At 51.0% G+C, this 22,331-nt stretch overlaps 1 protein-coding gene across 5 annotated transcripts in view; it reads right to left on the bottom strand.

Moving 5' to 3' along the window:
- Positions 1-555: 555 nt before the first annotated feature.
- Positions 556-22,331, bottom strand: part of LOC123863026 (putative serine protease 45) — a 49,651-nt gene continuing 27,875 nt past the window's right edge. For 2 of the 5 annotated variants that reach the window (XM_064596957.1, XM_064596954.1), the window contains exons 2-9: positions 15,867-16,025; positions 15,487-15,655; positions 14,870-15,135; positions 7,193-7,219; positions 3,948-4,095; positions 3,160-3,425; positions 2,131-2,294; positions 556-1,792 (exon numbers count right to left, since the gene is read on the bottom strand). In XM_064596957.1, coding sequence (XP_064453027.1) covers positions 1,559-1,792; positions 2,131-2,294; positions 3,160-3,425; positions 3,948-4,095; positions 7,193-7,219; positions 14,870-15,135; positions 15,487-15,626 — 1,245 coding nt within the window. In that variant the 5' untranslated portion in view covers positions 15,627-15,655; positions 15,867-16,025 and the 3' untranslated portion in view covers positions 556-1,558. The other 3 variants (XM_064596959.1, XM_064596952.1, XM_064596953.1) reach the window with 3 other exon arrangements.

The following is a 22,331-nucleotide window of genomic DNA, read 5'->3' as shown; positions in this document are numbered from 1 at the left end:
CCACCCTGACACCCCTTGACTCCATGATAAATTTAAATTTTAAAGGTCTTTATGGTAAACTTCCATCATTCCCTCCATTCCACATATTTCTAAAAGATAAAGAAATGTTTGTAAAATAATTGACAAAGGCTTAGTATTCAGAAAAGATAAAAACTTTCCCAAGAAAAAGAAAAGCAACCCAATCTTAAAAATAGGCAAAGCATATGAATAGAGGATTTACTAGAGAAAAGGCATATCTTTTTGTCAACAAACACGTGAAAAGATACTTTTCCAGTCAGGAAAATACAAATTAAAACAGCAATGATATAATAACATTCTATCATTGGATTGGGCACATTTTTAAAGATTGATAATATCCATCTTTAGCAACAGGGGAAATGTTCACTCTCCCATGCTGTACGTATGAATGTAAACTGGCTCAGCTTTGGGGAGGAATACTCTTTGATCGTACTCATACAAAATGATTAAATTTGTGTGTCCTTCAATGACTGTCCTTCCCTCAGCCCACTCCCAGGAAGAGAGGTGCAGAAATGTTTCAGAGCGCCCTCCCCCCGCCCCACCACATGCACGCAGCCCTGCCACCAGGCTGACGAGTCCGAAACAGCCTAAAACCTGGTCCAGGTTACAGAGCCTATGTCCCAGCCACACAGAACACGTGCAGTAACGTCACAGGATGACTAGCTCTAGGTATTGACGGAGAAAGTTTGTCAACGTGTGTAATTTTTTTAAAATGTGGATTATTAACAAGACATGTAAAATCCCACTTATTTTTAAAAACCATAAAGACATTTTATTTAAGGATGCCTACAGATTACTCCTGGGGAAGGGAGCAGCACTGGTGGTGGGAGGTGGTTGGGGGGGGCGGAATCTTTATATGTATTTCTGAATATGTTCAGTAAATCACAAGAATGTATTCAGATATTGCCTATAATTTTTTTTAAAAAATTTTTAAAGATAAAAACATAGATGATGAACACGTAATACTTCTGTAAGCAGGTTTTAGTGCCATTAAAAAAGAAAGAAAGCTGAATTTGGAGCAGTTTAGGCAAGTCCTTCCTACAGTCAGCCTATGAGGCATGTTTCAGCTGCTCCCTTGCAGCGGGCCCACTTTACAGATGAGGAAACTGAGGTCTCAGGCCCAGGCCCTTTTCCTATGCCCCTGCACTAGCGATATCGTAAAAACCGTCAGCCTCCCCTCTGGGGAGCCTGCTGGCAGAATTCATTCCAGGAGGCCCTGTCCTCCCACCCACCCTCAACCCCCCAGGGTCACCCACAAAAGAGAACAGAGCCAGCTCACATTTGTACAAATTTAATCCCTGCTATCCTGGTCCCCAACTCCAGAGCCCCTCTAGGCCACCCTTCCCTTCTCCTGGTCACCCAAGGCCTAGTCATCCACCACATCCCTCCCCACTGGGATGCCAGTGTCAGAGCCCTATCTCCCAGGGGCCACTCTTTCCCCACCTTGACTCTTGTTGAATACAGGCACATGACCTTGGTCTAACCTTGATCTGGACCCATACAGCAGAGGCAAAGCAGGAAGAAGAAGAGAGAGGGGAGATCAGGGATCCAGCTGGGGCTGCAGCAGCCAGAACAGGAGTAGGAACCAGGCGGAGGTCTGGGGGCCTGAGAGAGCCCCACTGCTTATTTGCTTCTTGATCCACTTGCTGTATTTGGTGACACGAGTGTACACGCCTGGGTTCTCTGCTTTGGCACAGGCCTTTTCCCAGGACAACACCCCAGCCAGAATCCATGTGCCCTCGACTTCACAAGCCAATGGGCCCCCAGAATCCCCCTAGGTAAAAAGAGAAGAATAATGGAAGCTCTGGGCCCCCCTGGGACCCAGGACCCCAGAGGACCCAGGATGCCCACCCTCTGACTTCTCTTGGAAGATTCTTTCACTCCCTGAGGATCTCACTACCTCCTTCAGCTCCTCCTTCAGCTCCTCAGTTGTAGACCCATCCCAGAATATCAGGCAAAATCAAAGTCCCAGGGGAAGGAAGATGGGAGCAGAGCACTACCCGGCAATGGTGACAAAGAGGGAAGCCAAGCAAACGCCTCCCCGGGAATTCCCCCCTACACCCTGGGAGTCGCTCCCAGCCAAAGAGCTGCCAGGACCTCCCAGAGACTCACAGAGCACAAGTTTTCTCCATAATTGGTGGCACAGATCATGTCCCCCAGGACAAGGGGGACGAGGTGGGGGATGGGGGACTTCTTGCGGTAAATCTGGTCACACTTCTTGTTGTCCATGATAAACACCTCAGCCTCCTGCAGCTCCGCGGTCAGCGTGGAGTTCGCTGTGGGGGAGCCCAGCGGGGTGAGAAAGGACTCCTCACTCCACTCAGCTCTGGCCTCTTCCCAGGGCCCCGTCGCCTCCGTTTCTGAGACTCAGCCAAGCCACGCCCCTTCTCACCCCCATGCCCTCCTTCACCGGTCTGTTCCCCTGCGGTGGGGACCATGTCTGGCAAGCCCCTCACCCTCTCAGGCTCTCTTTCCGGATCCCTTTCTCTGGGAAGCTTTGGCTTCCGAACCAAGCAGACCACAATCCAAGTTTCAATGCAACCACTCACAAACTGAGACCCCAACCACGTCCTGCTTCTCTCCGGCCTCTGGTTGTGCCCTCTGTCACCTGGTTACACTCACTCCCCTCCTCTGGCATCTCAGATAGACCCCCTGCCCAGAGCTCATCCCAGATCCCTCCCAGCTTGATCTCAAGATCACCTGACAAAGTCTTTGCCTCTTTCCTCATCAGCCTGGGCCCCCACCCACACTCAGTGACGAGTGCCCTGCAGGTAAGACATGTGTTACCGACGCGAAGGGTTTGGTGTGCGGCAGACGCTCAGGGCTTGTCAGGTGAATGAATGAGTGGGCGAGTAAATGTAGGGTTCCCTGACTCTGAGCTGCCGTAAGACGCAAAAGATCATGCCCAGCCCAGGTCCTGCTAGACCTGGGTGAGGTGCCCACAGCAAGCACAGTGGTGTAAACCATGAGAATGGTTTCCACATGAGGTGAGTCCTAACACATCCAAAAAACCAGGGCCCGGAGGTAACAGCCACAAGCTTCCTGAGAGGCATCATGAAGGGCTCCGGCAGGCAAGGCCCCAGAAGGAAGGCGGTGCCCCCTCTGTGGTTCTGCACCCCACCCTCGACCCATTGTGCTCACCTGAGAAGCGCTGTTTAACCTGGCCCCAGCCAGTCACCCAGCACTGCGTCCCAACCTTGAGGTTGTAGCTGGGCTCCGGGAGGCAGATGGGCTGCACGTACTTGCTGAAGGTGGCAGGGCTGTGAAGCTGGAGAAGGGCAACATCCCCCATGATGAATGTCCGGCCCCAGAACTTGGGGTGCATGACGATGTCCTTCACAGGGATCAAGGCAGCCTGCAAGGGCTTCAGCTTGGAGGTGCCAAGAATCACTGAGTATTCTTTGGTGCTACAAGGAGACATACAGCCCCGGCTAGTAGATGTCAGGTTCGCAAACAACACGATGCTCCTACCTCCACCGAAGACCCTCTCCCTTGGCAGAAGCCCTGCCTGATTTGCTCTGCTCACTCCATCTTGCTAATCCAGCCCGGAGGCTCTCAGGGTCAGAGATACGACTGACTGCCTCCCCATTCACTGTCCAAGTTGATTCAAGGTGGCCTCATCTGTGTGCAGAGTATGCAAGCACGCAGGTGTGGGTATACATGTATGTTCTCGTGTGCGTGAGGGGTGGGGGGTGTCTGAGGGGTAGGGGGTGTCTGCTGGGTTTTCCTGCTGCCCTGCTCAGGATACAGTCTTTGTTGCTTGGGGCTCCTGTGAGACCCTGAGCAGGGCTCTTCCCCATTCTGGATATCCCTTCCTACTCCCCCTCACCTCCCGACTCCCACACTGTTTCACAGAGGAAATGAGCAGGATGCACTAAGCCCATGGCAGCCCCGGGTCTCCAGGCCGGGGACACAGGGGCCACACTCACCCTTGGATGCAGTGGGCAGCAGTCACCACCCAGTTGAGATCAATGAGGGCCCCTCCACATACGTGCTCATTCTCCAGCCGGAGGCTCACCTCCCAGGGCCAATGGCGGGTCACATCCAAGTCCTCTGACCACCAGGGTCTGCCACAAACTTCAGGAACAATGTGCCAGGGAGACACAGTGACCACATATTGGAGGATGAGAACAACTGAGACCAAGATGCCCCCCACCCCAGGACCATGTGCCCAAAGCTGTAAACCAGGGGCTTGTCCCCATTTCAAAGATGGGGAGACAGGGTGAGAGAAGGACAGAGGCCTGCCCAGAGGCACTGTGCTAGACAGAAAATGACAGTAACAGAGATACAAGGCTTCAAGACAGAGACATAAAGACATCACAGGGGAGAGAGAGAGATACTGAGACAACAGGGAGCAATTAGCAGGGAGCCCCAAAATAAGGGAGAAGCATAGAAGGAGCCCCGGGACAAGCCATGCATTCTCTTGTGTCTGGACTAAGTCCCAAGGCCATGTTCCTGAAGGGCCATAATGCTTGCTGCATCTCTTAGATGCAGAGGGCTCTGTCCCCACATTACTCGTAGCTGAGAAAATTTCCAGACTTCTGTGTCAGAAATCTTTACACAGGCCATTCAAGAAAGAGCCTCAGCACAGAGCCCACAGAGGCCCCCCACTCACAGCTTATAGTCTTTGTCTGCACGAAGTTCCAACACAATCAAGTGGTACGGCTGTATGAGTGAACACAGATGCAAAAATTTCTAAATAAAATATTACTCAACATTATATTTTGAAAAAAATAATGCACCACGATCATGTAGAGATTGTCCCAGGAGTCCAAGAGTGGTCCCACCATGGAAAAGCCCTCAGTGTATTTGCCACATAAATGGTTCTTTTTCTCTAAAGAGGAAGATCATATGCTCTTCTCAAAAGACATAGAAAAAAACATTTGAAAAATTCAACACTTATTTATGACCAAAAAAAACCCCAGAAACAAAAACACCTCTTACTTAGTTTGGAACAGAAAGGAAATCCTTAACTTTATAAAAGTTAGAGACCACAAACCTACAGCAAATACCATATAACATTAAGGAACAGGCAAAAAGATTCTATACAGTCAGAAGCCAGGAATAATGGTACTTTGTGGGAGGAGGGCAGGGGAAGTAAACTAGAGAGCATAAGGGAGATTTTGGGGGCTGGTATAGGTCTACTTTCTGACCAAGACAGTAAGTAACACAGATGGGTTCACTGTGTGATAATTTCCTAGGCTGGACACTTAAAATTTGTGTACTTTTGTGTGTGTATATAATACTTCAACAACGTACTTTTTAAATCAATTACACTTTTCTACTCCAGCACAATCAACTAGGAAATATATTCAAAATATATCTTATCTTCAATAACAAAAAATCATAAGTACCAAGAAATTAACTTATCCAACACTATGCCAGATTTCTGTGGTGATATATTTAAAACTCTAATAAAGAAAAAAATAAATAAAACCCTAATAAAGGACACTGAAAATGATTAGCATAAATGGAGAGACATTCCTTGCTTTTAAATAAACAACTAAACATTTCATGATGTACTTTTTCCCAAAACTAATCGATAAAGTCATTTTCCAAGTTAGAATTTTAGGAAACTTTATAAACTTACTCCAAAATTGAAGTAGAAAAACAAAAGTCCATGAATAGCTCAGTCTCTGAAAAAGTAGAACTTAAAGGGACACTTGCCCTAGCAGGTATCAAGACACACATAAAAGTCATAACAGCAAAAACAGTGTCATATTGACAAGGACAGACAAATGAAGCAATGGAAAAGAATAGAGAGCTTGAGATTGTTTTGGGGACACAGGAACTTAAGGTAAATAAAGGAGCCACCACCATCAGTGGGTGAAGGATGGATGTTGAGTAGATGGTGTTGGGAAAACTGACTCACTATAAAAGATTTAAGAAAAACAAAACTGGATTCCTCCCTAGGAGCACTTGGAGATCTAAATAGGAAAGTGAAACTCTAAAGTTAACAGTAGGCCATATGACATGGGGTGAGAAAGGGCTCCCTAGAAAAAATCTCAAAACAAACCATAAAAGCATCAAATTGATTAATTTTATTACATCAAAATCAAGGATTTTTTTTTTTTTGACCCTGGGAATAAAGTTAACTGGCAGATGACAGATTGGAAGGCAATATTTACAATATCGAAAATCAATACAAGACGTTTATTAGGAATATACAAGGAGCTCTAGGAAATCAACAAGAAAAAAAAGAACAGATAATATGCAAAGGAGGAGAGGCAATTTATTAGAAGAAGAAACTCAAGAGGCCAAAAGCATATTGAGACATGCTGAAACCCATTCACAATGAGAAAAATGTCAATTAAATCAAGAAGCCATTTTTTTTATCTATTAGATAAAAAATTGGCAAAAAGATAATAAAAGCTGCATGGTAACACGGCTGGTATGTCTGTAACAATATTACACCTTTACGAATGGCTGGTAGGAATGCAGGGAGCTGGCCACATTAGATTATGGACAGTAGATAAAAGCACTGTATCAATGTACATTTTTGAAGTTGAGAAGTGGTTGATAAGTGATAAGTGAAGTTGATCAGTTGACACTGTGGTTATCTAAGGGAATAGTCTTAGAAAAAAGCATGCCTAGGTATTTAGAGATCAGGAGTCAGACTATATTACCCTCAACTGATTCTGAAAAAATTACATATGTGTTCCTTGACTTAGCTGTATTTTTGCAGTGTTTTGCAAGCTTAAAATTATTTCCAAATAAAAAAAAAATTTAATGGAACTGGTGAAAAGAGGAGGAGACAGAAAGGGATCTAGAGTATACACCATTTATGTAAGTTAAAAATACATGCCCACAAAACCACAATATGTATTTTGACAAGAACACGCACAAGCAGACACACATTGAACATACAAGAAAGGTTGAGAGGAGGGTGAGGAGGGGGAAGAGCAGCAGGGCATGGACATCAGCAGGAATAACTAATTTAATCAACTAAACAATTCATAACCAGAGAGGACCTATGACATTGGAAGCCCATGAACCAGTGAGCAACCTAATCCACCATACCTGACGCCTAAGGAAAAAGACCCTTTAGCAAGCAGGCCCTTCAGACTAAATTCCTGCTTCCTACGGACCCGGAAACACTATCTCTGTGACCCTCTTTAGAACACATCCTCCCAGCAGCTGAGGTTTTTCTGAAGCAGCGGCTCACCCTACTCACCTGGTATGGAAGTGTTTCCTTTATAACCTGGAGGAGAAAAGGGGAACAGAGATGAAGCAAGAGATCACGAATTAGTTCATTCGTTAGTTCACCAAATATTCCCTAAGCTCCCACTCCACTCCCAGCCAAGACCGGTGGGGGGACAGAGCATATCAAACAGATAACACGCTGTCCAGCAGCCGAGACGGAGGTAAACAAAACCACCTGTGTGGGGCGCCTGGGTGGCTCAGTCGTTAAGCGTCTGCCTTCGGCTCAGGTCATGATCCCAGGGTCCTGGGATCGAGCCCCACATCGGGCTCCCTGCTCAGCCAGGAGCCTGCTTCTCCCTCTTCCACTCCCCCTGCTTATGTTTCCTCTCTAGCTGTCTCTCTGTGTCAAATAAATAAATCTTTAAAAAAAAAAAAAAAAAAAAACCACCTGTGTGAGATCAATGCAAGCACAAGGCCACAGGTTTCAGGACAGCCCAGACGAAGTGGGGGACAGGAGGCTCCTGAGAAGCGGGGTTATTGTGCCAGATCTTAAGGACGGAAAGAAGGAAAAAAACAGAAATTGACAATGACATTCCTTGCAAAAGAAACACCATGGTGTATGCCAGAGCCTCCAGAGAATAAAGGACAAGGCCACAGATGGCAAGAAATGATGCCGTGGAGGAAGAAGAGTCAGGGGTCAATCACGAGGGGCCTCATAAGCCAGGCCGAGAAGCCAAGAGACTCTCTGGGAGGAGGGAGGGTGGTGGAAGGGTGACATAGTCAGGCTTGGGGGGTGAAGAGTAAGTAGGACGGGGACAAGACTGCAGGCAGTCCGATCCCACCAGAGCCTCTGCAGGACCCAGCAAGAAAGGAGGTGGTCTAAATGAGGAGGCGGCAGTGAGAATAGACCTGGTGAGCTGGATGTGGGATGCAGGCAGATGGCTCCATCTAGGATGACCCCCAGTTTCTGCTTTTAGAGAGGAGTGCCTACTATCCACCGCCTTAGAGAACAGAGTAAGAGAACCCAGTTTATAAGAAGATGAGAGGCTCCGCTGTGGACCCCAGGGAGCTGAGACGTTTCTAGGTCATGCAGCAGGCGGCTGCACCTGCAGATGCGTTGCTCTGAGAGGCGGCCTCACAGGAATTGCATGCAGCTCAGTGCCCGGGGCAAGTGAAAAGGGAACCCAGACAGCACGGCAGGGAACACGGATGAACAGAGCATGGCTGGCCTGGGAAGCACGCGGGGAGCAGGAGAGTTATCCTGAGGCAGATGAGAATCGGGAGGCACAGCAGAGAAGCCAAGGGCCTCGAAAAAATGAAAACGGAGGAAGTGGTAGAAAGGTCGGGGACGCGGCAGGAATGGGCCAAGGATTCGGGGGCAAGTGAGGAAGCCCTGGACGGAAGCATGAAGTGGAAACTGCTACTTCGAGAAATCTGGCAGTGAGGGGGAAGGGACGGGGAGAAGAAACTACGGCAAAGAGGGAGAGGATGAAGATGTGCAAGCGGAGGGCCTGCAGCGCAGAGCAGGGTGAGCGCGCTGACCCCGAACAGAGGTAAGTCTCTGCTGAAGAAACGGGGGAGGACGGTGTCGAGCCGTGGGGCTCGGAGGGGCCCCTGGGGCTGGAGGCCGTCAAGGGAGACAGCACCGGGGGCCTGCGTCTTCGGGGTGAATGAAGCAGCGGCCGAGCGGGGCGCCAGGGGAACAGAGGCCGGGGATGAAGAGGGCCGGTGGGAGCCGGGTTTCAGCGCAGCGAGACCACGGGAGGCCGGCCCGCAGCGCACGCGCAGCGACCTGCGGCGGCGGGAGAAGGGGGAGCGGGAGGCCTGCCCAGGCCGGGGAGCGGGGCTCGGGTCTCAGCCACGACGCCCACGGGCGTGGACGGGGAGGAGGTGGCTGCGCGTCGGGAGAAGATGCGGGGGTCCTCGGCACTGCCGGTCCCCAGGAGGTGGCAGGGCGCGTGGTGCCTGCGGGAGGAGGCCAGGGCGGGGCGGGCAGGAGCCTGGCGACATCCTGGCGGGTGGCAGTGGAGGACAGGGGACCATGGTGGGGGGCACAGAGTCCCAGGGGGCCAAAGAGCTAGCCACGCGCTGGAGTCCGCGCTCAAGTGCGGGGGCGGGGGGATGGGAGGCAGAGCGGAGCGCAACGGGGTGGGGTGGGTACGGGGAAGGTGGTGGACGGGGCGGACGGAGGGACACACGGTGGCGGAGGAGGCGCCGCCCTACCCGAGGTCAGCGGCGGTGCCAGCAGCAGCATCAGGACGCAGCGGCTCAGGGCCCAGGGCCCCGAGGCTCCAGGCCCAGCGCTGCGGCTGAACGGCAAGGCGGCCATGAGGCCCGGGAGGTGCCACCTAACGGGGCAGACCCAGTGCCGCGAGCCCCGGCAGGTGATGGCGACCCTGCCACGAGCAAGGGCGTCTCCAGCACGTGATGGAGTTCCGGGCGCGTGACGGCCGCGCCAGCCCGGGACAACGCCCCGGACATTCCCCCGGCACCCATGGGCACCCATGGGCGCCTCTCCTGCATCCGCCACCCACACCTTGTGCCTGTTCCTTGAAGATGGCCTCGGAGCCCGGGATCTGCGAGTGCCTCCAGGGTGGCCAACTCCATGAAAGCACCCCCAATTGCTTTAAGATGGCGCCGGTGCCCCCAGTCTCTGGACCTCTGAGGGTACCTTTGTCACCCAGCCTGACACACCCTTGGTCCCCTGGGCTTGGTGCGTTGGAAAGGTTTACAAGTTATGTTGATCTGAGAATCTGAAAAGATGTAGGAAGCACAGAAAAGGAAGAGTAAGGCAAGGGAATCCCGGAAGAGGTCTTTAGGAAACTAACATTTGCGCTGGATCTAAGACTGGAATAAGGAGTCTTGGGGGAGTCCTGAGAGGGGAAAGGCATTCCTCTTCTTCCACGGACCACCGATCGGATGGTTGCACCCGAAAGAAATGGTGGCGGATGCCAGGCCCTGGGCCGTCGCAGAGCGATTTTGCAGGATAGGGTCTTTGCATCTGCTGGATGTAGCAGAGTCAGGAGCGGATCACCAAGATTCCTGCTTCTCTTGTCTAGTGGCGGGGAGGGGGCGTCCAGCTCTAAGGGGGTCCACATAACGAGTTCCCACCACTGACAGGTGAGTGGAAGTGCTGTGTGCCATTTCCATGTCACGGTGTCAAGAGGAGGACGCCTTCTCTACTCGTGTTCATGCCGAGCAGTGGTGCCCAGAACAGCAGCACCATCACTTAGAGCTTGTAAGAGATGCAGTTCTCAGGCCCGCCCAAGACCTACAGGACTGAAAACTTGGGGAGTGGGACCAGTGATGTCTAGTTTACCAAGCCAGAGAGAGAGACGCTGGGACACTGAGCCAGAGAAAGAGGGTAAAGAGCCAGTGCCTAATACAATAAATCTCACTTGCCTTCCTCCCAGTAGGAGCACAGATGTTTGTTAACAAAGTGGAGGGGACAGGATGCCCGGGTGGCTCAGTCGTTAAGCGTCTGCCTTCAGCTCAGGTCGTGATCCCAGGGTCCTGGGATGGAGCCCCGCATTGGCCTCCCTGCTCAGTGGAGAGTCTGCTTCTCCCTCTCCTTCTGCCCCTCCCCTGGCTTGTTCTCTCTCTCTCTCCCTCAAATAAAAAAAATCTTTTAAAAAAATTAAAAAACAGGGGCGCCTGGGTGGCTCAGTCATTAAGCGTCTGCCTTCGGCTCAGGTCATGATCCCGGGGTCCTGGGATCGAGCCCCACATCGGGCTCCCTGCTCAGCGGGAAGCCTGCTTCTCCCTCTCCCACTCCCCCTGCTTGTGTTCCCTGTCTTGCTGTGTCTCTCTCTGTCAAATAAATAAATAAAATCTTTAAAAAAAAAAATTAAAAAACAAAGTGGAAGAGGGGACAGCAGTAGCAAATGGAAGAAGCAGAAGAGAAGGAATATTTCTCATGCCCTAACTTCATTCTTGCTCCCAGTTCTGGTCTCTTGTGATCCTCTCTTCGGAACTGCAGAGGCTGTGAAATTAAGCTCCAAAGCTCCAGGCAGACATGCGGAGTACAAGGAGCAGGACCCAGCTAGCTAAAACCATGCAGAGGACTCCCATCCAAGCAGGTGGGGACTCACCACGCCCTTGAGGGCTTAATAAAAACCATGAATACATCCTTTGCTACATGGGAAACTAGTTCTCTACAGAATATGTCATAAGCAACCCCATAACTTTCAGGAGACCAGAACTTAGAACAAACAGGAACATACTCCAAACATTTATTCAGTTGACACCTGAGATCTCTGCACTCCTTAATGCCTCTGCACACCTCGGGTGAGCCTGGATGGGGCCACTAGGGACTGAGGAAGGGGGCCTGTGTGCCACAGGCTGGCCACGCACGGCTGGATCCGCGCCGGGGGCAGGGGAAATGTCTCCCAGCCCCAGACAGCCCGGTCAGATGTGTAAAGCCCAGGCCTCACGCCTCAGCAGGGACATGGTGACGCCTCCTCCCTCTCTCTGCACTATCTGCAAGCTGCCCACTTCAACACAGTCTCAGGTGACAGCCTGAGACCACAGCCAGGTCCAAGGCTGCCTCGCTGCTCATGAGGTGTCTTCTCTGGTACAGGCTCTCCAAGATGGCAAGGAAGCACCGGGCTCCACCTGGCAGGCCGGCTGGCTCTCAGGCTGGGATGCTTGGCCCCCCTCCTCCGGGGCAGGCAGGCCACAGCCAAGGTCGTGGGTGTGGCCGACGCAGGTGACCGGGACAGCAGCAGGCTGGGACACTTTCGGGGCTCCAGCCTTGCTGCCACTTTCTACTGTGGGGCTCTCTACAGGCTCAGTGGACGCCAAGCAGGATTGGAGGAAAGGGCATTTGAGTAGGAGGGGGAGGTCGGAGGAGAGGCCCAGTGCGAGACCCGAAAACAGGAGCAGGGAGGGCTGGGGTGATCACGGGGCCACCAGGATGCCCAGGGGCAGCAACAGACACAGAAGGGGGAAGTAGCCTGCTGAGTCCCAAGAGCAAGCCCGACTCAAGTGATCAATGACCCAGTCCTTGTAGAAACTAACTTCTGTATAAACTCCAGGATAATTTTTGCGACCACAGCCAATGCCCCAGCTCACGATCCCCACCTGGACCCGTGTTTCATTAAGTTCACAGACCAGGGGCCCCCCAGAGTCTCCCTGGAAAAAGAGAAAGAAACAAACACAGGAATGGAAGAGAATCAACATCAGAACGGGTTGATCGCACCGCGAGGGTTGGGGAGATGGGCACTCGTGGGGCTTCCCCAGGACTCCCCGCAAGGCTCCACCAGCCCTAGGTTTCTGGGAATATTTGAGAGTTGAAAACTAAGTGAAAACTTGAACAACCTCTGAGAAATACTCCTGCTTCCCAGGTGCTCATGGACTCACACACAATATATAGCCAGTAGGCCCCAGGGCAGCAATACTGTTAATAATGTGTTGAAATCCTCTTCAAATGCCCCTGTTCCTCCATTGCCCCTGACCTGTCCCCCATGGTCCTCTCCAGGCCTCCCATGACCCAGCAACCAAAGGGGTACCCCTGGCCCAGTATGCAGCCTCCAGAGCCCTACTCCAGCTCTAAGGCTCGTGTCTGTTCTGATTGGCCGGTCCTGGGCCTCCATGGATGTGAAATACTTTGAATATCAACCCTGCATCAGAGGATCCCATAATCCTCACCTCCAACCTGAAATTCCCCCTGACCTTAAACCCACAAAGCCAACACCACACACACATCAGTTCCCTGTCTCCAGACTATCCCAGACATCCCATATACACCCCATCTCCCAGACCTGCTCTGGTGCCCCCGCCCCCACCAGCCAGCTCAGACAGAAACAGAGAGCCCTCCTAACCTCTCCCTCGCCCCCACCCTCCCAGCAGGCAGTCACCTAGAACTCATGACTCAACCTCAGACACACCTCCTTCACCCCCTCACCGCCCCGGCTCCTGCTCGGGACCCCGCATCATCGCCTAGATGATGGAGACAAACACCTAGCCTACAGTCCTGCCCGGATGGCGTCGAGAAACTTGGCCCAGCGCTCCAGGCCACACGGATTCCGACTGCAGCCCTCTTCTCTGGCCACCTCATTGCTCCAGACCTGGAAGGCAGGCCCTACACGTGACAAGCTCCCTAGGACCTCGGAGCCGCTGCCCGTGCTGCTCCCTCTCCCTACAGCGCTGTTCTCCTCTTTCCAAGAAATCCAAATACTCATCCTCTGAGACCCAGCTCCAACGCCCCCTCCTCCAGAAGGCACTCGGAGCGGGAGGAAGACGGCGGGCCCAGGAGGCCTGCAGGCACGCACAGGGGTCCCTGAGCTAGCACCCTTGGACCTCCCCTCGTCTGTGTGACAGCTATGATGTCTATGTGGCAGGCTTATGACGGGGGTTAACAGAGCTCATGGGGTAAATGCTCCCACTGGCTCACACAGGAAGTGCCACAGAGGGGGAACTCAATTCAAGGAACGTAGAGTGTTAGGACTACCCGCGCCCGACTTCCCCACACCTTGGCAGGGCCCCCAGGCAGCAAGGAGCAAGCCAGGCCAGCTCCGGGGAGCCGCAGGGGGTTCTCCCCATGAATCTCCTTCACTCAGGAGGGAAAGGAGGATGTGGCAGACCGCGCAGGCCCTGGCACTTGGGAATGAGGAAGCCTGGGAGGGACACTGTTACTGAAGAAGCCACAACGGAGCCAGGAACCGACCTTGCAGAGACTCTCCCCTTCTTGTTAGCCACAGACCATCCCGTTTTTCACTAGGTTGCGAAATGTTCCTAACCGTGTCCGCAGTATCTCATTACATTTCTTGAGCGAAGAATGAGTTGCTTGGTCTCCTGAAGATGAACTGACACGAGTGCTGGAGCGACAAAGTCGGGGTCTGCGTGAGTGGACAGCACAGGAGCCCCTCAAACCCCCTCTGTGCCCTCACACTCTTACCCCCTCAGAGGCAGTCGGGGCAATGGATACTGTCCCATTGACAGGAGGGAACGGAGGCTGTGGGGGTGAGGGGAGAGGAAGAGGAAGAGGTAAGAAAGGTCATGACAGGAGAAGGAGGGACCCCTCAGGACAGAAAGAGGCCAGGCCTTACAAACCAGAAGAGAAAAGCAAGCGTCACTCTTGAGTCCCAAGAGTAAATGACAGGTGTCCTGTGCCGAGCAGAATCACAGACTCTCAGACAGGGAGTGCCCCCAAAGCTTCCAGTCCAGCCTCTTCCCCGAGATAGGAGGCCCTCCAGCCTCACCAGGAGGGTTGCTCTGGCTCAGCCCCCACCCCCTGGCATGAGCAGCTCCCTCCCCACCAAGCAGGGACTTCCATGGAGGGGCAGCTCTGACTGGCATCCAGCTCATCCCCCCCGGAGCTGAAATCCATGCTGGATAGAACCCACCATCCCTGGCCCCCAAGCCCCCACGTGCTAACATTCTCACAGCAATTCTTGTTTTAAAGATTTTCTTTTATTTGAGAGAGAGAGAGAGCGCGCACAAGTAGGGGGAGGGGTCAAGGGAGAGGGAGAAGCAGACTCCCCACTGAGCGCGGACCCTGGGATCATGACCTCAGCCGAATCAGATGCTTCACTGACTGAGCCTCCAGGCGGCCCTCATTAAGCAATTCCTAGAGGTTCTGTTACTCCCTGGCATACCTCCTCATCCTCTCTTGTCCCCCATTAAAGACTCAGCCTCCCTGTCCCTGGTGGGACAGCCTGTGGGCCAACGCCAGCACCCCAGGCTGCCCCCTCAGCTCCCCACTTACCAGTCTCACCTGCCAGTTGGCCCCAGCCAGTCACCCAGCACTTTGTCCCACTTTCCACGTGGAGAGACCTTTCGGGGAGACACACAGCCTGGATGTACGAGGAGTAATTCACAGAGAAGGCCAGCAGAACGAGGGCAACGTCATGTCTCAAAGTTCTATCATCGTAAAAGCGATGGCAAATGATGTCTTCCACCGGAACCACCAGCATTGTTTCGGAATGAGAATGTCCCAGTTTGTCTCCCAGCCTCACTGTATATTCCTCGTGGCTGTGGGAAGAGGACATGCCCGTCCCAGAGATCCCAGAGGGTCTACACGCCCCTTTCCACAGTTTCCAGCTTCTTCCCAGCCTGGTCCTGTCTCCTCGGCCAGCATCAGGCCCCTGCCTGCCTGCACACCACATCCAGTCCCCAGCCCCGAACCACTCCAGCCAGTGGTTCTCCAAGTGAGGTCTCGAGACTACCAAAGCAGCCCCAGGGAACTTGGTAGACATGCGAATTTCCAGGTGTCACTCCAGACTGAATAAAACCTAGGGGGCTGTGACTCTTTTTCGGAGGAGAAGGGGAAGCTCGGGGACGGGGACAGGACTGGCTCCAGGTCACAGAGCCCCCGACACTCACCTAATTATGCAATGGGCGGCAGTCAGCACCCACCGACTGGCAATGAGGGAGCCTCCACATATGTGTCTATCATTGATCCGCAGGCTCACCTGCCAGGGCCACTTACGCTCTGCCGCGGGCATTCCACCGGCTATCCTCATAGACCTCTGGCCGCATCCTGGTCAGCTCACTGAAGAGAAGGGACTGGAGGTGAAGCTACTGTCTGGTTCCCCGCCCAGCGCCCCTGGCCGGCCACCAGCGTGCAGAGCCAGGTTTCCTCTCCAACCCTTCAAGACAGAGTCTGACCCTTGTAGCTCCCCAGCCAAGCAGCTTCCCCTCTGGCCTCCCAGGCGGACCTGTCCAGACCTGCCCAGAAGCAGTACCTTGAGGAGAGAACGTACCAAATACAGTGGTCTGGCTGGACTTCACTGTGAGTGTTAGAGGTGCTATAGCCGCAGTGGATATTGGCATCCGCGGGGACTCGGGGGGCCCTGGTGGCGACGGCGCCTCTGGGCTTGCCAGGATCATTGCAGAATCCGCGCTGGGACTGTAACCCTCACCTGGGGAAGATCAGTGAGACAGGAGCTGGCCCGAGCGCCCCCCCTCGCCTGCCCCTTCCCCCGGCACCCCCAGCAAACCTCCCCCTTCCACTCCCCACCCCGTGAGCAGCCCAGCCCGGCCTGGCCCCCCCACCCCCTCCCCTGGCCCCATCGAGCTGGGGCTGGAGGAGCAGGAGCCTGAGCAGGAGGCCCAGGGGGCCGCGGGGAGGGGGGGACGCCATGGGCCCGCCCGCGCTGCAGCCCACTCAAGGCGCCCCCTCGCGGCGGCCCACGGCCCTGCGCACGCGTTGGCTGGACCCCGGTGTGCGGGCACAATTCCCAGCCAGCTGCACCTCCAGGATTCCCGCCTCCTGGTTATATGACCGAAAACAATCCAGGTAGTGCTCCTCAGGCGCTTGAAGATGTCATTGCTTTTATCGACCTTAAAATAGAGATCTTCTGGATTATATGCCCCAGAGTAATCTAATCGCTGGAGCCCTTGAAAGGACAAGGACATGCATTCTACCCCATGGAAGGTGAAAAACAAAAGGAAAGTATGATAAATAGAGAATACAAAACCAAAGGGCAGTATCGAGTCCTAATATGATAGCATTTGCAATTGAGTGTGAACAGGTTGAACACACCAGACAAGCAAGAACTTTCACATTGGTAAAAAAGTTAAGGTCCAGAAATATACTAGATACTAAAAAAAAGAGGCAGATACATTGGTAATAAAGGAATAGGAATGAAATACCAGACAAATCTGATGCAAAAGAAAGGTGGGATAGCAATTTTCTATCAGATCATAAAATCAAAGGCAAAGATTATGCAAGAGGGGGGCACCTGAGGGACTCAGTCAGCTAAGCCTCTGACTCTTGATTTCAGCTCAGGTCATGATCTCAGGATTGTAAGAGCCCCACATGGGCTCCACACTCAGCACGGAGTCGGCTTGAGATTCTCTCTCTCCCTCTCCTTCTGCCCATTCCCCTGCTGGTGTGCTCTCTCAAAAATTAATTAATTAACTAACTAATTAATTAAAATATTATATAATGGACAGAGAGATTTATATACAGTTAAAATAAAAAATAATCAAGAAGATGCAATGAGAGGGCGCCTGGGTGACTCAGTCATTAAGCATCTGCCTTTGGCTCAGGTCATGATCCCGGAGTCCTGGGATCAAGCCCCGCATCGGGCCCTCTGCTCGGCAGGAAGCCTGCTTCTCCCTCTCCCACTCCCCCTGCTTGTGCTCCCTCTCTTGTTGTCTCTCTCTCTCTGTCAAATAAATAAATAAAATCTTTTAAAAAAAGAAGAATAAGAAGAAGATAATGAGGAGCAATGAGGAGCCCTTAATACGTAAAACAACAGTTGACCAACTTCATGGGAAACCAGAGGTTTTCAAACATTCCTCTTAAGAAGCCGATAGCTTATAGAGGCAAAATTAAGCAAAAATTACAGGATATTTGGCTATGACCAGTGATAACCTTTTTTTAAAAGATTTTATTTATTCATTCATGAGAGACAGAGAGAGAGAGGCAAAGGAAGAAGCAGACTCCCCACTAAGCAGGGAGCCCGACAAGGGGTTCAATCCCAGGACCCCGGGACCATGACCTGAGCCGAAGGCAGATGCTCAAATTGACTGAGCCACCCAAGCGCCTCACCACTGATAATCTTGATCTAATAGCAATATGATGAATTTTACAACTACCAGCCGAGAACACTCATTCTTATTGAGCACTTAAGAAACATTCAGGAAGAAGGCCACAAAGGAAGACCAGTAAACTCAAGGAATCAACATTATACCTTCTGTTCTTGAGCTACACATCTATAATACTAAAATCAACTTCTACAAAAAATCCCGTAGTTCTGAAACAGACAAAACTCTAGAAGATGGTCCTCCTATTAAAAAGGAAATCATAGGGGCGCCTGGTTAGCTCAGTCGGTTGAGCATCTGACTCCTGATTTTGCCTCAGGTCATGATCTCAGTGTCATGGGATCAAGCCCTGCGTCAGCTCCATGGCTCCATGCTCAGCGCAGTCTGTTGGAGATTCTCTCTCCCTCTGCCCCTACCCCACTCACCTGCTCTCTAAATGATTAAATAAATAAAAGCTTTAAAAAAAGAAAAAAGGAAATCATGAGAGGGGCGCCTGGCTGGCTCAGTCGGTAGAGCATGGGACTCTTGATCTCAGGGTCGTGAGTTCAAGCCCCACGATGGATGTAGAGCTTACTTAAAAATAAAATAAAATAATTTTTAAAAAGAAAATCATGAGGAAAATAATGACAATTTAAAGATTACTACCAATGAAAGCACTATATACGAAATACCGCGTGATGCAGCTATAGTCGTCCTAGAAAGTAATGTAAAGCTTCGACCATATCAGAGCTAAATATGCAGCTCAGAAAGTGAAAACAATCAATGGAGTAATCCCCAATACAGGGCTTGGGGAAAGAAAAGACTAGCAAGAAACTGCAGCAGGGGGCGCCTGGGTGGCTCAGTTGGTTAAGCGTCTGCCTTCGGCTCAGGTCATGATCCCAGGGTCCTGGGATCGAGCCCCGCATCGGGCTCCCTGCTCAGTGGGAAGCCTGCTTCTCCCTCTCCCACTCTCCCTGCTTGTGTTCCCCCTCTCGCTGTGTCTCTCTCTGTCAAATAAATAAAATCTTAAAAAAAAAAAATTAAAAAAAAACTGCAGCAGAAGTCAATAGAGACAAAATTATGAAGAAGATGAACACAATCAGAATTCTGTTCTCTGAAAAGCTCAATAAGAGACAACATTCTAGGAAGAATGAATAAAAGAAAGAAAAATACAGAATAAATAAAGGGAAGCAACTTAAAGATGTAACAGATATTTTTCTTTTAATTATAGAAGAATGTCATTAAATGCATGTGCTCACTTGTCCTTCTGGCCAAGATAGACTAATAGGGATTGCCCTTCCCACCTGAACAACCAAAGATGGGCAAAAATATGAAACGACAGTTTTCAGGACATTGGACACCAGGCCACAAAGGGCAGGACCGCTGATAGATGGAAACCAAATGGGATGAGTCCTATCATGGCTCTGCTTGTGGCCTTCAGAGAGTTTCTAGGCCACAGTTCAGAGAAGAGGAACCTTGGCAGAACGTCACAGGCTCCCTGAGGTGAGCAAGTGAAGCTGAAAGGGGGGGGGGCACCCAAGGCAGCTATGCAAAGAACACTGGGGGGCGGGGAGAACTCTGGAGATCTGCAGAGGCTCCCCGTTGAGTACTCCCCAGTGTACTGATCAGTGAGGAGGTGGGGGGGATCTACTGGAAGCTAGAGAAATAACCACTTGAAAGGATTAGACTTAACAATGCCCAGTGTTCACCGGGGGTCCAGGAATAGTGCCTGTTCCCAGCACCCAGACTGGAAAAACTCAAGATTCACAGAGCACTTGGTAGCATGTTCAGAAAAGTCTTGTCTCAGGCGGGACGCCTGGGAGGCTCAGTCCATTAAGCGTCTGCCTTAGGCTCAGATCATGATCCCAGAGTCCCAGGATCAAGTCCCACCAAGTCCAGCCTCAGGCTCCCTGATCAGCGGGGAGTCTGCTTCTCCCTCTGTCCATCCCCCCTGCTCATGCGCTCTCTCTCTCTCTCTCTCTCTCTCTCAAATAAAAATCTTTAAAAAAAAAAAAAAAAGTCTTGTTTCAGCAACAGGAAATAATTGTTCCTAGACTGAGAAGTGTTCCAGTCCTGTCTAACAAATCTTTAAAGCGAGCCCTGAAAATATCCATTTCTTTTTTTTTTTTTTTAAGATTTTACTTATTTACTTGACAGAAAGAGACACAGAGAAGCAGGCTTCCTGCTGAGCGGGGAGCCCAATGCGGGGCTCGATCCCAGGACCCTAGGATCATGACCTGAGCCGAAGGCAGATGCTTAACAACTGAGCCACCCAGGCGCCCCTGAAAATATCCATTTCTAAGTAATTTCACTGCATCCCAAATAAAGCTCAAGAAAATTTCTAGGAAAATATCAAACATCCAAGTAAAAGTCACAGTGTCTGGTATCCAATCAAAGAATGTCCAACACTCAAGGAGCATGAAGATACCAACGCATAATGAGGAGAATTGCCAATCAATCCAAAGAACTGACACAGGTGTTAAAATCACTGGCAAGAATATTCAAACAGCTATTATAACTGTAAGACATACATAGGTACTCAAAAGTTAAGTACAGATATTGAAGATGTAAAAAGACCCAAATCAAAATTCTAGATATAAAAACTACCATGTGTGAGATGAAAAAAAGACAGTGACTGCTGGGATTAACATTATGCTAAACATGGCGGAAGGAAGAGATGGATGAACTTAAAGACATGACAATAAAAAAAAAATTACCACAGTGGAACACAGAGAGAAGAGGGAGTATAAAAAAATAGAACACCATGGGCTCATGGCACTTCCACAAGGGAGAGGTGCTGCGTAGGAGAGACAAAAATATTTAAAGAAATAATGGTCAAACATTTTCCCAGATTTAATTAAAAAACAATTATCCCAGAGATCCCAGAAGCTCAACGAATGCCAAACAAATGAACCTAGACAGAAGCACAACCTAATCAAATGGCACTCCAAGCCAGTGATAATGTGAAGAGGAACACAGGGAAGTGTGACAGTAGATACCTCATCAGAAACAACGCGAGGGCGCCTGGGTGGCTCAGATGGTTAAGCGTCTGCCTTCGGCTCAGGTCATGATCCCAGGGTCCTGGGATTGAGTCCCACATCGGGCTCCCTGCTCCTTGGGAGCCTGCTTCTCCCTCTGCCTCTCTCTCTCTCTCTCTGTCTCTCATGAATAAATAAATAAAATCTTTAAAAAAAAAAAAGAAAAGAAATAACATGAGCACTGTTCTCAGCTGAGGTCAACAAGATGACGCCATGCCTTCCAGTTTCAGCTCTCATAGCATAAACACTTGTTCCCAGTCGACCGTGTGCCATATTTTTCCAGTTTTGTGGAGGCTTTTTTGCTGCTGATTTTGCTATTTAAAATGATCCCCAAGCAAAAAAAATAAAAAATAAAATAAAATAAAATGATCCCCAAGCATATTGCTTAGGGGCTGTCCCGGGTCACTAAGGACTCCGGGCTGTGATGTGCGTCGCAGAGAAGACATGTTAGGTGAGCTTCGCACAGGTATGAATTACACTTCTGTGGGCCCTGAATTCAGTAATAGTGAATCAACTGAGTGCATTAAATAAGGTGTCTTTAGCCAGAAACAAACAGAAAATAAAGCTACATATTGACCACCCGGTGACAATGTTGTGTAGCAAGACTCCCAGGAATCTACTCCTGTATTTCTCTGAGGAGCAGTTGTTCAGTATTTGCTAATTCAGTGCTCATGGCTACTTCACAGAACATAAAAACCCAAAAAAAAAGAAAAAAAAAAAAACGTTATTTTTAGCAACTGGTTTTGGGGTGGTTGGTTACTCAGCAATAGGGAACTGAAACCCTTATTGAAACATTGTCCCATGTTGGCCTGGCCAAGTGTCTCAGATGGGGCTCCCCGGAAGCAGATCCTGAGCGGGAACGGTATGTGAGGGCTGTGTGGAGGAGTGCTCTCGGGAGATATGTGGGTAAGCGAGCAAGGGAGGCAGAACTGGGAAATGGCAGAAGCTGAGCTACAGTGCATTTGCAACTGAGGTCTCAGCTGATCCTCCAAGAAGCCCCCTTCCAAGTTGGCCCCAAGTGAGGCAAGTAGGCTGGGCAACACCTGTCCAAGGATGGGATCCTGAGCGCATCCGTTCCCTCAGCCAAGAGCAGCTTTTGGGAGGGCTGCAGCTGAGGCAGTATTTTCAGGAGCTGGGAGAATGATGTGCTTTCTCTGCAAGGGGGGATGTGGTGGCAACACCGTCTGACCCCCGGGGTACCACTTCTGGTTGGCTCCCGAGTCCTTCTGATGTGATCCTGGCCGTTTGGATGGCTTCCTCGCTATCCGGTACCACACGACGTTTTCGTCTCCTCTGACATTCCCTGCTCCACACCTGGACGTTCTGCAGACCACTTTCCCAAGAGGCCCTGATTTCTTTTGGGGGGAAATTGTGTTTCAAGACCACAATCTGGGCCCTAGGAATACTCCTTGCTAGATGTCTCTTGCTTCTTATGACCAGAAACCCCCAGCACTTTTTGTTTTGTTTCTTTTTAAATTCTAATATTTTTAGGAGAACTCATTGCCCGCCCCTCAACCTCCTTCTTTGCCAGTGTCATCTATATCTTTCAGAGGGTGGTTCTGCCCAGCCACCATGCCCCTGACCTGAGTAAGGGTCATCCTACCCACGGGCTCTCCCCTCCCACCTGCGGTCCACGTCTTATTCGAGGCCGCAGCCCAG

The sequence above is a fragment of the Mirounga angustirostris genome, unplaced genomic scaffold, assembly GCF_029215605.1.
Source record: "Mirounga angustirostris isolate CCGP_5_RB_7025 unplaced genomic scaffold, mMirAng1.0.hap1 SCAF_1, whole genome shotgun sequence".
NCBI classification, from domain to species: Eukaryota; Metazoa; Chordata; class Mammalia; order Carnivora; family Phocidae; genus Mirounga; species Mirounga angustirostris.
The sequence above is the reverse complement of the archived record's forward strand: the minus strand, read 5'-3'. Positions and strand labels throughout refer to the sequence as shown.